This window comes from Acanthochromis polyacanthus, chromosome 16, assembly GCF_021347895.1.
Source record: "Acanthochromis polyacanthus isolate Apoly-LR-REF ecotype Palm Island chromosome 16, KAUST_Apoly_ChrSc, whole genome shotgun sequence".
Taxonomy (NCBI): domain Eukaryota; kingdom Metazoa; phylum Chordata; class Actinopteri; family Pomacentridae; genus Acanthochromis; species Acanthochromis polyacanthus.
The window spans coordinates 12920631-12936937 of record NC_067128.1 but is presented as its reverse complement, the minus strand read 5'-3'; the positions used below and the strand labels follow the sequence as shown (position 1 = coordinate 12936937).

General features: G+C 41.5%; 1 protein-coding gene across 3 annotated transcripts in view; it reads left to right on the top strand.

The window, feature by feature from the left end:
* vta1 (vesicle (multivesicular body) trafficking 1) overlaps positions 1-16307 on the top strand; it is an 84457-nt gene that overhangs the window by 7987 nt on the left and 60163 nt on the right. For all 3 annotated transcript variants that reach the window (XM_022206562.2, XM_022206561.2, XM_022206559.2), the window contains exon 2: positions 15218-15312. In XM_022206562.2, coding sequence (XP_022062254.1) covers positions 15218-15312 — 95 coding nt within the window. The remainder of the gene's footprint in view (positions 1-15217; positions 15313-16307) is intronic.

Below are 16307 nucleotides of genomic sequence, written 5' to 3'. Positions count from 1 at the left end.
TATTTTTTTGTAGTGCAGCTGGTGGTCTTTTCTGGGTGAATGTGTAGTTTTTGGCGTGCAGCCACAGTGTTTGTTGTGTGCTGGATTGGACCAGTGATCCAGCCAGACCACTGGAGGTCAGCAGCACCATGTTTCTGGGCCTGTGAGCCTAAATGTGACTCTGTCTGGGTGTGAGAGAGAGAGAGGCTGTGTGCTATGATGAGGGCAGGACGCTTTACCTGACCCTGAATGAGTTTGTGTCCATTTGAGGGGAAAGACAGTAGGAGTGTGTTAATCTGTCACCATACTGATCCATCCTAAAACAAGAATAAGTTTTAATGTATGCGCTTTAGTCTGTAGCTTCCAGTGTGAATATGATGGGTGTGGCAGGATTATACAGAGAAACTAAGATGTTACAATGCTGTGCTTACTTGCACTTACAATCGTGGAACTTCTAATTTGCGTTTGTTGAGCTGGTAGACAGAGGAGAAATGTCAGAAGAAAAGTGAAGGTGACTGAAGTCAAACAGACTTGAAGCTCTCTTTAGGTAAGCTGTGAAGAAGTGGATTGACAATCAGTGTTTAACACAAGCAAGTGGATGAAACGGGCTGCACAGTGGATTGGTGGTTGGAACTTTTGCTTTGCAGCTGGGAGATCCCCGGTTTGCGTCTCCCCCTCCCTGGTATCTTTCTGCATGGAGTTTGCATGTTCTTCCTGTGCACGTGTGGGTTTTAGCAGGGTTTTCTCCAGGTACTCCGGCTTCTTCCCACAGTCCAAAAATATGCTGAGGGTAAGTGGTAATTCTAAGTTGTCTGCAGGTTTGAATGCGAGTGTGATTGTTTGTCTCTACATGTAGTCCTGTGGTAGACTGCTGACCTCTACAGGGTGTCCTCCGCCTTCACTCTAAGTCAGCTGGGATAGACTCCAGCCCCCCCGTGACTGTAATGAGGATTAAGCGTTGTATAATAATAATAATAATAATGGATGGGAAGTTGATGAAATGTCTCAAGACCAGCACAGAGTTTAAGAAGTCTGGTGGTGCTAGCAGCAAGACACAGCAACAGCCACCTGAGCAGCAAACATGGGAAAAGTGAGAGAAAATGCTCAGAGACGACCAGCAGGCAGCAAATATAACAGAAGCTCTTATCCACTTTGTCAGTTGTTGATAATGCAAGACTTTAACACCTTCTCCGTGTGCTACACTCCAAGTGCGAGACTCTCAGTCAACACAGACGCTCTTGTACAAAATGAGCAAAAGCATACCAGCTTCTTGCAACATGTTTGTTGTTCAGCCTCACCTCTAGTATTCAGAAAATCGGTCTGCTGTCTCTCAGCTTCGCTGTGCAGTGAACTGATGTGGATTTTACTTCCGAAGAGGTCATGCTTAAAGTGAAACAGTTGGAGGGTTCACTATCAGCCAAGCTATAGCAGCCGTGGTCGTAGAAGTCATTGCAGTTTCATGGTAACCATCATTTTTATGGTAGATACACAACATTTTAAATAAGTGTTTGCATCAACACTTGGTGTTGGCAGCCATAGAAATGTAAGTACTGAGTATGAGTGCATACTTAAAGAAAACTTAAGATTTTGTCTATATCTCCACTTAACACTTTTGGTGAATGCTGTCATAATTGAAGCTTCTGCCTCAAATGTGCTGTTGGTCACCGTGACTTTATTAAAAGCAAATTTAGAACAAATCATTAACTGGCTAACAGATGGTTGCGAATCTGGGCCAATTTCAGAAAACTAAGATGGTACAGCCAAATTTCAAACATAAGACTTTAAAACAGTAGTTCTCAAGTAGGAATGGGTATCTTTTAAGGTTTTAATAGTTTTACCTCTGTCGTTCATCATAGATGAATTCTAAACAGATTTATATCAAATGCTTAAGACATTTGTGAAGCAGTAATAAATAGAGGATCTCTTTTCTTAAGTTCTGCAGTCATGATAGCTGAACCAATAATGCTGAGGTTTCATTGATTCTCTGATCTTTAATAATTTAACCACACGGCCCATTTAATGTTAAGTTTTGGTATGCATACACGATCCACTTATATATAGTGTGATTTTCCCCAATATTGAATGTATTCATTTTAATTATGAATGTGCTTGATGTATTTTGACTCATTCCCATATAAACTGTCCTTTCCTAAATACTCACCACAGCCTCAAATGTTTAAAAGTATCAGTCCACAAGAAATGCACTATTTCTTCTGACCTATAGTAATTAGGAAATTGTGCACTCCTACAACTGAAACTAATTATATGCGCACTATTTACATCTTCCATAGAAACCGATGAGTGTGAAGCTGAGATTCACAATCAGAGCTGGTTTTTACACAGGCGTTATTAACAATGAGGAAAAAATTAAGAAAAATTCTCGTGTTATCGTTTATTATTGGAATTAATCAAGACGTTGGCAAACATTGGCACTTTCACAAACTCCACTGATCACTCAACAAAGCGTCCGTTCATTACATGGAGCTGAATCAGACTGAACAGCGACTGCCGTGCTGCCGTCCTTTTTGCCTGACCGCTGATGCATTTCATCTGTCACTCGGCTTCAGGCCTACATCAGCAGGTCTATCTAAATTGGCCAGCTAATGTCGGCCAATATTTTACCTCACCTCCACCCCAGAACAGGCCGATCAATAGTGGGTTGAGTCAAAGCCTTGATTTGTTTAGCGGTAATGAAGCTATGTAATTCACCAGGACCTCCCTGGCTGACAGTGTTTGGCTGCCTTACAAACACCGTTTCACACAGATTGGATCATTGACATTATAAATGAGCTGTGGACTGTGTGTCTGGGGACAGAGCCAGACTCTTCTTTACTTCATTTTTATTTTAAATGTACTTGTTTACGTTCATGTAGGAGAACAGTTTATTTGAACATGAAATGTTCCTCTTTAGTTTAAAGTTTTTTTCCCCGTGATCCTAATCGAAGTTGCACCATTTAAGTGGAGTGCAAATTTTTGGAATAGTAATTTGATAATTATCAGCAGCCTGAAGAGTTTAGCATTAATTAAAACCCACAAGAGGAAGCAGAATTTGGAAAGATATTCAGGTGTCGCTAAAGCAGTCTCAGTTATTCTGAAAGAAACCTGGAAGATTAAATCTGCCATGGAACTTTCTGTCCTCCTCCCACAGAGATTTTCTTGACAAAACTTCGAAAGAGTGAGAACTTAGATTTAATTAGTTGCATGAATAAGTCAGTGGGAAATAAGGAGCTGTGAGCATTCAGCACAGTGGCAGACCGAAATGTTTCAAATGTCGCTCTGGTGGCCAATTCCATAACCGTGGAGGTATCCAGCTGTATGATTATCACCTGTTCAACGTGAAGAGGACAACAGGCTGTGCAGTACATTGACTCAGTGTATTTTACTAGTGATCTTCACTGACGTAAAAGACATGACTTCTCGTTTGAATCCAGTTTGAATTTGGACACTTCATTACTCACTGAACACTCTTAGCCTGGTTTATGTGGCATTACTCTTGTACAGAACAGTGTGTGAACAGCATACATTGTGATTGTGGTGCAAGAAGAAGTACAAGCTTCTGCAGCTTTCCGAAAGCTGAGCGCTAGACATTCGCCACTTTGCCATAGGCGAAGCCTTCCTCAGGATGGCGAAGCCATTTTTAGCATGTTTAGCCACGGTGGCGAAGCTAATTTTGCCAAATAAATGTGAAAAAAGGGTTAACTTACAACTTTTTTGTAATTTGCCGAGTGATAATCAAAGAAAATAACAAACCGCGTCTCCTTTACTGAAGAGCGCTACCGAGTATAAGGGGCTCGACACATGGGAGGCGACAACAGTCGCGCTCCGTTCATTTTCTATGGCTGCTGTGCGACGAGACGAATATCGCTTCCCCCCCCTCCCAACAACGCGACAGCGACATTCGTGCATGTTCATGTAGACGTGTACCCGCTGGCTTGCGATGTGATACAAGAAAGTTGAAAAATGTTCAACTTTTGTCACTGTCACCTGGAGCTTCAACCAATCAGCGAGGGTTTCACTCACTGACCAAAGAGCTTACAGCATGTTACACAGTACAGTCTGCTCCTATACATTAATGGTCCGCTTTGGGAAAAAAGTTCTGGGCTAAGGCGAAAGTAGGCCCGGAATTTTTCTGGATCTTTTCTGAGATCTGGCATCAAATGGTGGTATTCTTCATGCTCTTTCCGAGTTTGCAATATGGCATGGACCCAGGGTCGTTTCTTTCTTTTATAGGCCAATGCCAAGAGTAAAATTTCGGCTAAATCAAGCAATATCTTCTGGCTCATCATCTTTATGCTTTTCTGTCATGAAACTCTTTGAAAACGTAAAAAATCCCTCCAATTTTACAGCCAATCAGAAGTGAGGGCCACAAGCAATCTGTGCTTTTGCACAGCGCGCCGTGTGTCGCCAGCACCTGCCGCTGCCAAGTACCGTGCACCGTATGTTGAATTTATCTCCTGTTGCGATGACTTTCGCATTCCCCCCTCAACTGTTGCTCCCCGTGTGTCGAGCCCCTAACCGGAACGACCCGAATGCTTCCGATCATTATATATCACAATGTCACGTGTCTTGTCTCAGCCAATCAGAAAAAAGGATTCGGACTACAGCTCTCGCTCTCTACACCTGGCTTACTCCATTTCCACCAACACCCCTCCCCCTTTGCCACACACGCGCACACACACACACACACACACACACACGTGCACATACACTTCCCTCATCTAGGGCTGGGCGATTTGGTCTAAAAAAATAATCTCCGATTTTTTTAAAGAAAAATTCGAGTTTCGATTTTTTTCTTTCAATGCACTTAAAAATTACTGCAGACATCAGATATACTGTTAAAAGTAACTTTATTGCTGTAATTGTCCTCAGAATAAAAAAACGCACGTAAACAATTTAATGAACAAGTTAATGACGCAAGTTAATGAGGCTCTGTAATTCAACAATTTCCCCAGGAACTGAGAGCATCTTTTAATCCGTGGGCAATTATTTCACCGGTGTGGTAATCGGGGAAATATGCTGTCTGGAAGCAGATGCTGTGCATGGTCCAGCTGTCGTTGCGCTGTGAGAGTCATGTATTGCTGCATTGTCCGGCCACCTCCTCCAGCTCGTTGCGGATCTTTTGCCGAGTGGTATTGTACAGGTGAGGCAGCGCCACATCGGCAAAATACTTGCGACTGGGTACAACGTACCTTGCATCTAACACTTTCAACAGCTGCAGTCAATTCCAGCCATTTTCAGTACAAAAAATCGCTAATATTCTATTTGTAAATAAAAAATATGACGAGAAATACAGGGAATATTGGACGTGCATCGCGAGGTGCATTTCCTTGAAAACGACCGATTCGTGGAGTATATACCGACTTCAGGACATGTTTTGGACAAAATAGTTTACTAGCTTGTGTCGTCTGGATGTAAAAGGTTGGATTATGGCCGTTTTTTGTGGAATATTTTCATCTGTGTGTAATAATGAACCTGGAAATGCGAGTCACGCTGTGTGCGTTGAAGCCATGTATAGAGAACGGATGGATGGATATTCATTGTTTGTCGGACAAATGTGTTTATATTACCCGCTGTGGTAATCACATCTGAAAGTGGTTTATACCGGCGGATTCGTGAGAATCTAAGCTTTCCATCGACGTATAGTGTTTGTATAATAGCGTTTGGAGCCTTCGGACATTCTTGAAATTCCTATGCAAATTAGTAGGTGTACCGCCGGCGGTACACTGAAGTTTTGAACATACTTTGCAGCAAGGCTTTGTCTGTTGTTTGTCTGAAGCATCAAAACCGAACCAGTTCCAAATGATTGAGTTAGCTGTGCATTTCTTTTGAATGAGTTCTGTTACATGCTGCCGCTGCCACGGGGAAGGGGGCTGTGTCACACCGCGCTACGGAAGCCCACGAGGAATGGGCGGATGGAAAGCGAAAGATGCCGGAAAACTGCGGGGGAAAAACTCGAGTTTGCAAAATAAAAATCTTTTTTAGCAACAAATTCGATAAATCAATTAAATCTATTTTTTGCCCAGCCCTACCCTCATCCCCAATCCCCTGGTCCTTGTGCATCCCAACTTCTTAACCCATGCGTTTTTTTCTTCCTGCATTATTGCTATTCAGGCCTTCAGCTGCTATTTGGCTGGCAATTAATTGGTCATTTCATTGTTTTTGAATCTGCCCATTACTTTCTAAATTCAGTGATTAATTATTTTTTCTATAAACTGTCAGAAAAGGGTGAAAAATATATTGTATCAGTATTTCCCAAAGCCCAAGATGATGTCCTCAACTGTCTTGTCTTTTGTCCACAACTTCGTGTGCCGCAGTACAGACACTGAAAAAGTGTGGCTAAATGTGGCTAAACAAAATTCTAGCACTTTAGCCACAGTGGCTAGAGACAAATTTTCCCTAGTGCAAGCACAGGAAAGATTTTTGCACTTTGGAAAATGGTCATCCCACATTGCTGATTTATGCGTTTCCTTACATGCGGACTGAATACAAGAATTTGAAATGATTCAATTAAAAATCAGTTTGATTGAAAATCTGCAGGGAGTTTTTACTGGTTTCCCCAATGCTGCAGCTCTAATCTCTAGGCTCCAAACAAACATTTCAGTTTTCTCCAACCTAAGACTGAACCCGGATGCCCAAATATCTGAATATTCGGTCGGTGTGGTGGTATCTGAATATATATTTTGAGATCCGAATACTTGGATCCCCCCTCCACCACCACCACCAAGTAGCTGCTATACTGTCATGAAGTATTGATATATATGCCAGTCTTGTGGACTGCAGTGACCTCTGGGGTCAGCATTGCTTTTGATTGGTCAGTTGGCTGGCTGTATCACACGGCCCTACCAACTCATCATCATGTTTTACTTCACCCATGTTTGAAAACAGAAGACAAAATGCTGAAGACGGACATATCAATGCTAATGCTGTCGAACTCCGAAGATGAACGCCCCGAGGAGCAAGATCAAAGTGCCAAGTAAGAGATGGAGCAGGATTTGGCAGACTCTACTAGAGTACAATCTGGCCCACTTGGATGATAGAAACAAAACTCTGACCGCTATCCTAAACTGGCAAACTTAGCAGCCAAATACTGTCTGTGCGTTCTGGGCACTTCCACCCCGTCGGAGCGCATTTTCTCAAAGGCTTTCTACATTGTGAACAAAACCAGGAGTTCACTCTTGCTGGAAAATGTAGACATGCTCATCTTTCTGGCACATTACAGGAAGAGAGTGTAGGAAGGCTACTGAAATATCTGTTCTTGTAAATATATACCGCTGTCTCATTACACTTGTTCTATCTGGCAAAAGCACTTTGTGAATGGTGTTTTGAAAGGTGCATAATATATAAAGTTATTATTCTTATTCTTCTTAGTCTTATTATTACACTCCCCCCCAACAAGCCAAATATTCGGATATTCGTCAGTAATTGGGCCTCAATATCCAAAAATTGCTATTCGAACCTCTATACAAATGTGAAGAGTTGCAGTGCCATAAACCACTTCTTGTAGCTTTAACTGCAGAATCTCTGACAGTGATTCCACTCCACAGGCCTCTCCTTTTCCTTCTTTTCACTCTGAACATATTTCTGTCTCACACACACTCAATCACACAGACACACAGCGACACAGCTACCCTCCATAATAACGTCCTTGTCATTCGTGTGACAGAGAGACTACACTGGCACAGATTCTGCGACACCAACGTCAAAGTTGCGTGGAGGCTGTGGCGCCCTGCCAGCGTGCTTTACAGTAGTGTTAATTCTTTGCTGCTAAACACATTTTCTTACAGCGTCACTCTGAGATAAAATGTAAACCAATCTAGTTGTTCATCAGGAACACTCCCTTCTGAAAGCTACAGCGCTGTCGGAGTTTACGGCTCCACTCCCTGTTCTGAACACATTAAAATGTCGAATAAGCCTCCGTATAATTGCTTTAAACAAATAATGATGCGGATAAGATTGGCTGCCTCTGCTGATCTCCGCTGTAGCACCGGTGCTTGTGAAATCCTCCGCAGACACCGTATGCATTATACGTTTCCCTGGTTTGTGCAGTGATTGGTGTTGACAAGCTCAGTTTTGTATTGTGCAACTCGGTGAATGCACTGTCACAACAAATCAGCAGTAAAACTTTCTGTAGCTAGTGATGGCTGCGGGGTGAACTTATTCTCTGACCAAACAGTCCCAGCATCCAAATCAGGGAGTAAAAGTCCCTTTATGTTTCCACCTCAACAACCTCTGGGAGAAGGCAAATTAGACAGACGGCAGAAACATAAAAGACTTTATTTCGTGACAGTGATGTGAGGATGTAAGTTGGAGGGATGTGCAAACAGAGACTGAACTGAACCGAGACTGAACTGTTTGTGTGTCTAGTGTTCGAAAATGGCTGCTCTGGCAGGAAGGTACGTGCATGAGATTGCCAGTTTTGAGAAAAACATCCTCAATCGAGAGTTTCATAGAACACCGCCAGAGTAGAAGGTTCACACTGCTACATGCTTCCTCGTCAACATCAAGAGGACTTTGCTGTTCCTCTGAGTTGGCAGCTACATTAGTAAACCTTCACCCAAAGCTTATCATTTTAGAGTGATAAATAATACAAAATGAAATATAAAGTAGCAGCAGCATTGGCTGTGAAAAGCATTTTTAATGCTGGACGTGCAGAAAAGAGGTTCAGCAGAGTGGAAAGCACCGCCAGATACCCTATAATCTCCATAAATAACCGCCCCAAAGGTTATTATGGATTTTTCGCAAGTTCCAAACACTTTAGTGCATCCTTCTTTGTAGAAGTACACGTAAATAACAGAGGACTAATAGATATGCTGTTTACTTTCCATAAAAAAACAAATACATTACATTTCTCACCTCAGATTGCCTGTTGAATAATTGGCCTGCATTCACCTGAAGATAAGATGTGTGAGTTTAAAAGAAGAATCCATTCTGACTGCTTATGGGGTATATTATAGGTGACCATTTGAGGCAGCTATGTGGTTTATTTTGAAAAATTACTAGTTAGGTTGGCGCTTAGCCTTAAATTGACTTTACAGTGGAACTTGGCAGATGCGGATATTGACTTTTAGGGAATGAAAAAATTCTGATATGAATATATTAGCGGATATTCTTTAATGAATGCACATATACACTCACTGGACACTTTATTCGGTAGACCTTGCTAGTAGAAGACCATTTTCTGCAAACCCAAGAGGTGGTTGTGCGTGAAAATCCCAGTAGATCAGCAGTTTCTGACATGGGCAGACCAGCATGTCTGGCACCAACAACCACGCCACTACCAGTCAAAAGTTTGAACATACCTTCTTATTGTTTGTATTATTTTCTGCATTGTAGATTAATACTAAAGATTCACACTTTTTTGTTGACAACATAATTCCACATGTGCTCTTTTATAGTTTTGATGTCTTCAGTATTAAACCATAATAAACAAAATAATTAAGTTAAAGCAATTGAATGATTTTGACTAGTGTATATATGTGTGTATATATGTGTGTATATATGTGTGTGTGTGTGTGTGTGTGTGTGTGTGTGTGTGTGTGTGTGTGTGTGTGTGTGTGTGTGTGTGTGTGTGTGTGTGTGTGTGTGTGTGTGTGTGTGTGTGTGTGTGTGTGTGTGTGTGTGTGAATGTATGTCTTTCTGAGATGAGACTGAGAACACGCTTACTGAATCTGAGAAGAGAAGGAGGAAGACAGGATAAAACGAGGATTGTATGATATGAAAAAGCCTTAGTCCAGCTTGTATCTCCAGGTATGAAAAGACTTAAGAAAGTTATAAGTTTGTGGCAGTGAGCAAGTCAGGTGTTCCATTTATATTTTTGTTCTTTTGCTTTTCGTTGGTTTTATGTTATATCTAAAATGAGTACATACTTTTTGCCAGAATATGTGAAATAAATCAAAACATGTTTTATATTTTAGATTCCTCAAAATAGCCACCCTTTGCTTTGATTACTGCTTTGCACACTCTTGGCATTCTCTCGATGAGCTTCAAAAATTTCACTTATAAGGGGAAAAAAATGGTAATTGCAGATCTGCACTTCTAAGTTCAAAATGAGCTAATACATATTATTGCAGGAGTAGTAACTACCTAGTTATAGAATGTGATTGCAGGGTACTTGAGGAGGTATTTTTTCCTTAAATGAGTACTTTTAAAAACTTGAAGTACAAGTTTTCCTGTTTAAACTTGCATGCTTTTGTTGAAGTGACCTTTTTAAATGAGGGATTTTACTTTAATAGAGTTGGTGGTTGTGAGATAGTTTCCAGAAATCAAAATAAAAATGAAAAGTGATTGCAAATTAGCATGTTTTAGTCCTAATTGTTGCAAGATATTACAAAACAACGGAGTCTTCTGCTCCCACGTACTGTATGTTTACTCTTTGCTACAGTTTGCACATATATGCTGCTTCTAGCCTATGTTGAATTATAGCCATAATGATATGCAATAATATTCTTTTGCGCTGTTATGCCTGTGTCTGAATGTGTTTTGCCTTTTAGTGTGTGTGAGCATAGTCTTCTTCAACTACCCCTGGAGGTAGTTAGTGCTGGTCAGTGGCAGTTTGAGAACCTCTGATTTAGTGGGTCATAAGGGGCAGGAGTCTACTCCAGGCAATACTGAGTGAGAGGTGAGGTACGGCTTGAAAAGGTCGCCACTCCATTACAGGGCTTCGATCTGCAGATGTTGTCTGGATTTTATGATTGCCCTGAACAAGACAAATGTACAAAGTGCAATTTAGTGAGTAATGACTTGTGCAAGGAAACAACTTGTGCACCTTTTATGGCCAGCAGAGGGCTCAAGCGTTGGGTTAATACACGAGAAATGGATGTGCCAGTCTTAGCTTGCTTGTTTTTTCTGTTTCTGTCAGAGCCTTCTGTGTCACACTTCACTGTCTGTAAACAGCCAAACTGAGTCTATGGGTGTCATGACACAATGAGTTTCTTTGTCGCTCGATGACTGGCTGAGGACTTGCTGCCTGTTTGCTTCTCTGCACTGGCTGGTTAACTGTCTCTGTGGCGTCATGCAGCACTTGCATACATGATGTGTGTCACTCTATTTTTTTTGGAAATATTGAGTGGTTTAAGCCTTGGCGACGTGACAGCCACTCCCTGCATTCAGTCAAATGAAGACATTGTTCTGTTGATGCTGTGCAGGACAGTGACACTGCGCTGTGACTCAAACACTAAACATGTGGTGGAAATAGTGCCAAAATACATGCCCAGTGTAGAGTACAAGAAGATCTGGATGGTCTCCTGGTAACAGACAACACTACATGGCAAGCCTGCGCGTACACGTAAGCGGAAGTCTTCGTGTTTTGTTTTTCTGCTCTTGCTGCAGCAGACGGTTGAAGCGTCCTGCATCAGTGCAACTTTGGCAGTAGGGCTGCACGATTATGGCCAAAATGATAATCACGATTATTTTGATTAAATATTGTAATCACGATTATTAACATGATTGTTCATCATGTTAGGGAAAATATCTGTATTTTTATTGCACTACTTTTAAACAAACAATATATGAAGTGTTTTTAGTGCAAAATGAAACTTTAAATAAGGATAAATGATAAATAATAGTAAAATAAAATTTGCCCAAGAATTTAAAATTTACGCGTGAATTTAAAATTTACGCGTGAATTTAAAATTTACGCGTGGGGATCACATATTTCTTCTCCAGTGTTTTGACCATTTTTCTGAAGCCCTCGTTACTCACTGTATTTATTGGACACGTCTTAGGCCAAATAAAACGATGTTGCGTCTGTTATCTCTGTGTGTATTTGGGAGGTAGCTGGATACGGTGTTGCCCAATGCAGGGTCGCTGTAATGGTTGCCGCTGGACACGGACAGGGATTTTGTGAATCAACGTTAGCTTTAGCCTTCATGCATTCCTTGTATTTGCGTATGTGATGTTTTTTTCAGATGGTTAAACAGATTAGCTGTGTTACTGTGCGGGGCAGACACAGCTCTACTACACTCTTTACATATGACTTGTTCTTGTTTAACGTCACTTGCCCTGAATCCGAAACAAGTCCAGACGATGGATGTTGATCCGTTTCGAGGCACTAGCTCCTCACCATGATGCTCCTCATCTCCAATTGCTTTTGTACTTTCTTCTCTCGACATGACTCACTCTCATCAGCCCTGTCCACTGAGTGATTTGAGGCTGCCGCTGCAGGGTGCACTCGCTTGTTATTTAGGCAGCTTAATGAAGCCTTAACCATGTGTTCGCCCCCTGGTGGTTGGCTGACTACTGGTTGACAAGGCACTTGATAAGATATGCGCCAGAGCCCGCATTTTAAATGTAAATATCGCCAACGATCAGGTTAATTTAATTGTGGCAGCCAAAATCGTGATCGCGATAAAAATTCGATTAATTGTGCAGCCCTATTTGGCAGCTTCGGCTACATGCTCATGCACTGAGACTGACATGTTGTTCATTTTCAGAAACATCCATCACACATAGGGGGGAAAAAAGATATGGGGACATATAAGAAGAAATTATGTACCCTGTAAATGGCTGATGCAGTGTCTGAAGATGAGTATGGTCATCATTCATTAATAGGGTCAAGCTAGGACTGACCCTAACACTTACATTCATTGTGAAAGAATCTGTCAGTTATGTAATTAATAAACAGGACCATCACACAATCCAGGACAGTGCCGTCAAACATCTTTTATTTAAACAGACTGCAACCGAAAGATATTCAAATTATAGATATAAAGCAGAGAAAAGCTGCAATTACTCAGCCCAAATAACATGCAAGCAGAAAATAATTGTGATTTTTGCTTGATAGATGAATTAAAGATTGACCAGATTGTTAATTTTTCATATTTAGTAAAATAAAATGGCCTAAATAATCACCTCGCTCCTAAAAGTTTCTGTAATTCATTAAAAAAAAGCCTGGCTCTTTTTTTCAGACAAGCCAGCAATCTATTCTGGTTCCCTTATGGTTGCACATTGTGCTTTGCCTCGCCACATACAGCGCTGCTGCTGTAACAAGTAAACTGTTGAGGTAATCTAATCTGTTGCCTGATAATCCTCCCAGCATCCTCATGACTGCAAGAAAAAAATCTAATGCTGCTTCCTTCACTGCAGGCTGATAGCAGCAGTGCTGACTTTGCCTGTTGCACACATATTGTACATCATACATAGCGGTAAATAACACACACACACACCGAGTTGTGGATTAGGGATTAAACCTGGAGTGTTTGTTTGCCTAGCTGGGTATACTCAACTAGTGATTCTTGTAGTTGCTTACTTCTACGGATTCCGAGGATGTTTGTTTATTTTGCATGGAAAATCCTCCATACTGCAAACCAGTTTGCTTCTGACACAATAAAGGTCATCCAAGGCTGCGCCCTTGGATGGCAGACACCCCGTTATTAATAATTAGGTTTGTTGTGCAACCACCTTATGTAGCATGTGGGGCTGAGTTTATTTTCGGAAGCTTTGCGTTGTACCTGCGCGCTTCACATCACAACCAATCAGGTTCCTGAATGCTGCAATGCTGCAACCTGCAAAAAATAAATAAAAAATATCGCCCTACATGAGCCGCGTCCATTACTAGTTCCTGAAGGGTTGTGAAAGAGGACTGAATGACGCAGGTTGATCCTGAGAGACCCTGAGAAACGCTTGTTTGAACTGCATTACTGTGTCACCGGATGGGATTTACAACACCCCTTTTTAATCAAACGAATGTCAGTGACATTTATGCAGTGTCTGGTGTAGTCCCTGGTGCTTTAGCTTTGGCCGAATCAAAGTGAAATCAATGTTATTGATTGAATATTCTCTGTGATAACCACCAACAGACTAATCACTTTTACACTCTTTGTTCTAAGACCAAGCATGACAACATATTTCTGCTTTTTTGCATCATCAACTGAATGCATGTAGGTTCCCATAGCAATGCAACTTGTACAACTATAACTATACAGCTGCATTCATTGGCATTAATAACTTACAGAAGAGAATCTGTGAAAGAGAGATGCTACTTCCAGCTGATTTAATTCTGAATCTCTTATCAGGACCTCGTGTGAAGCAGGTCAGCTTTGCTGCGTTAATTTCCATGGCGGTATAGCCGATCGAACAAGAGCAATATGACATTGAAATCTGTGGCTTTGGGCTCAACGTACCTCGCACGCTCATTAATCTTGCTTCATATTACACCTCCCTGCAGTAAAGATGTCAGGAGACTCTATGGACCGGTTTTCACCCGTCATGAATTTATTTCCCCCATGGCAGCATTATATTGCAGGAGCCTTCACCAGCTCCTGCAGGTGAAACTGGGCCGACCAAACACTTTTAGGGCTGATTAACTTTGAATCAACTCGCTAATCTAGCAATATTAAGGTTGTAAACAACCCATAATTTAGCATACAGTTGTCTAGTCACCAACTATAAGACAGCACTTACTTTTATTAAAGCCAGTGCTGTGTTTGTTTACTCCAGAGCAATCGCTGCTAGGGCTGGCTTGAATAGCAGTTTCTGGGCTCCGGATATTCGGCCCCGATTAATGACGAATATCTGGATATTCGGTTCGGTTCCTAGCGTCTGGCGAGGGGGGGCGGTGGTATCTGAATATTTGGATCTCAAAATAAATATTCGGATACCACCGTCATGACCGGATATTCGGACATTCTGATATTGGGGTCCAACCCTAGTAGGTGCTAAGCAAAAATGCCTAGGTGCTGCACCTAGTTGTGAAAATGTAAGTGTGTGAGAGATGAAATGGGTGGATACAGCTCTCCTTTGTCCCGTCAGCAGCTTTAATCTGCAAAAAGTTAGTAATTTCTAAAGTTTTATTTATCAGACAAGCTGCTATCCAACTTGGAAAACCATCCTGTCAGTCAATAGGAGAGACAGTAAGCTCTCTGCTGCTCAGGTCATCTGGCTCACAGTTCAAGGTGTTGCATCATGTGAAGAGAAGAACTTGTCCACAGGAATAATTGGCAGGTGAGGGATTGTGGGAGTTGGAGTTCAGACAGTCTCTCCTCAACCAGGGATATCCGGCTCAGGTGGAAATCTTTTCAACTTTCCTCCTGGTCCAGAGCAGAAGAAAACATCAGCAGCTTGTCGAGGAGCTCCTCTGCAGCTTCGTTGTGAAAAATTCATGAGGTCTTTGCGTCATGAGTATTCCACACGACTCGGTCAGACGTTACAGCGTGGCTGTAGAGGGAATGGACTTTACTGAGCTGTAAAAACACGTTTAATTCTCTTCGCCTTTCATCTCTCCTGCTGTCCTCTCCTGCAGGTCGGCTCTACTCTATGCAGACGGGCATGAAGCTGGACAGTAAAACACCAGAGTGCCGAAAGTTCCTCATCAAACTCATGGACCAGCTGGAGTCGGTGAGTCTGACCTGCTTTCCTCTTGTTCCTCCCTCTGTGGAATCCCGTAGCGCCTGGCAAGAGTGGTAATTTTTTCATTACTTGTACTTGACTAGAGGGTCTATGTTACGTGAAAAGATTCAGGAGACTGTTGTGCTCAGTAGGAGGCTGCTGGCGAAAGTCAATCAGTGCAGGTCCAATGTTTATAGATAGTCTCATCCTGATTACTGGAATGGATGTACATGAGAAGCTTCTGTTTTCCTTGATGAGTAGATTAGAAAAGAACTTCATGAAATCAAGAACTTTTCAAAACTTTATTAATGGATTCTAAATGTATTTATGAATCAACCTCATGTGGACCAAAGTTTATATCAATGTGAAAGCCAATTTCATATCACACAGTCTTGTATTCTTTTGTAATTTTCTTCCTTGATTTACTCTTTTAATTAGATTTCTTTTCTGTTTTTCTCTTTTCTCATATTGTTTTGTTTAATAGCATCTGATTGTTGCAATATAGAGTACGGTGATGCCTCAGCTGCACACTTAATGGCTCGAAGCTTCCCTGTTTGTGTTGTTGAGAGTCACACTTTTCCACTTAAAATTCTTCACATCAGGTTATTCATTTAAAATTATCAGCTTAATAGAACGGAACCAGGACCTTCAACATTTTATCAAACTGCTCGGGAGAAATGAGGTGCGTCAGGTTTAGAGACTGCAGTGATTATTTCAGTGTGTCAGATGCATATTTAATGAACTATAAGGCGAATATAAATGTTGCATTGAATCGTTTGCGCAGTATTTATAGATCCTGGTCATGTTCGGGGCCAAAAACATGAGATTTGGATATTCTTGGTGTCTGCTTAAAATACTGTTGTGTGCAGATGAAGTTTATTTGTCTTGAGGTTGCAGATGTTCAAGTGTCAATTGTTTTTGCGCATTTAAGTAATTTAAAATTTAGATTGAGTCCAGCATTTCCATGGAAAGGCAGAAGGTAGCTGAGGATACATTCACCAACA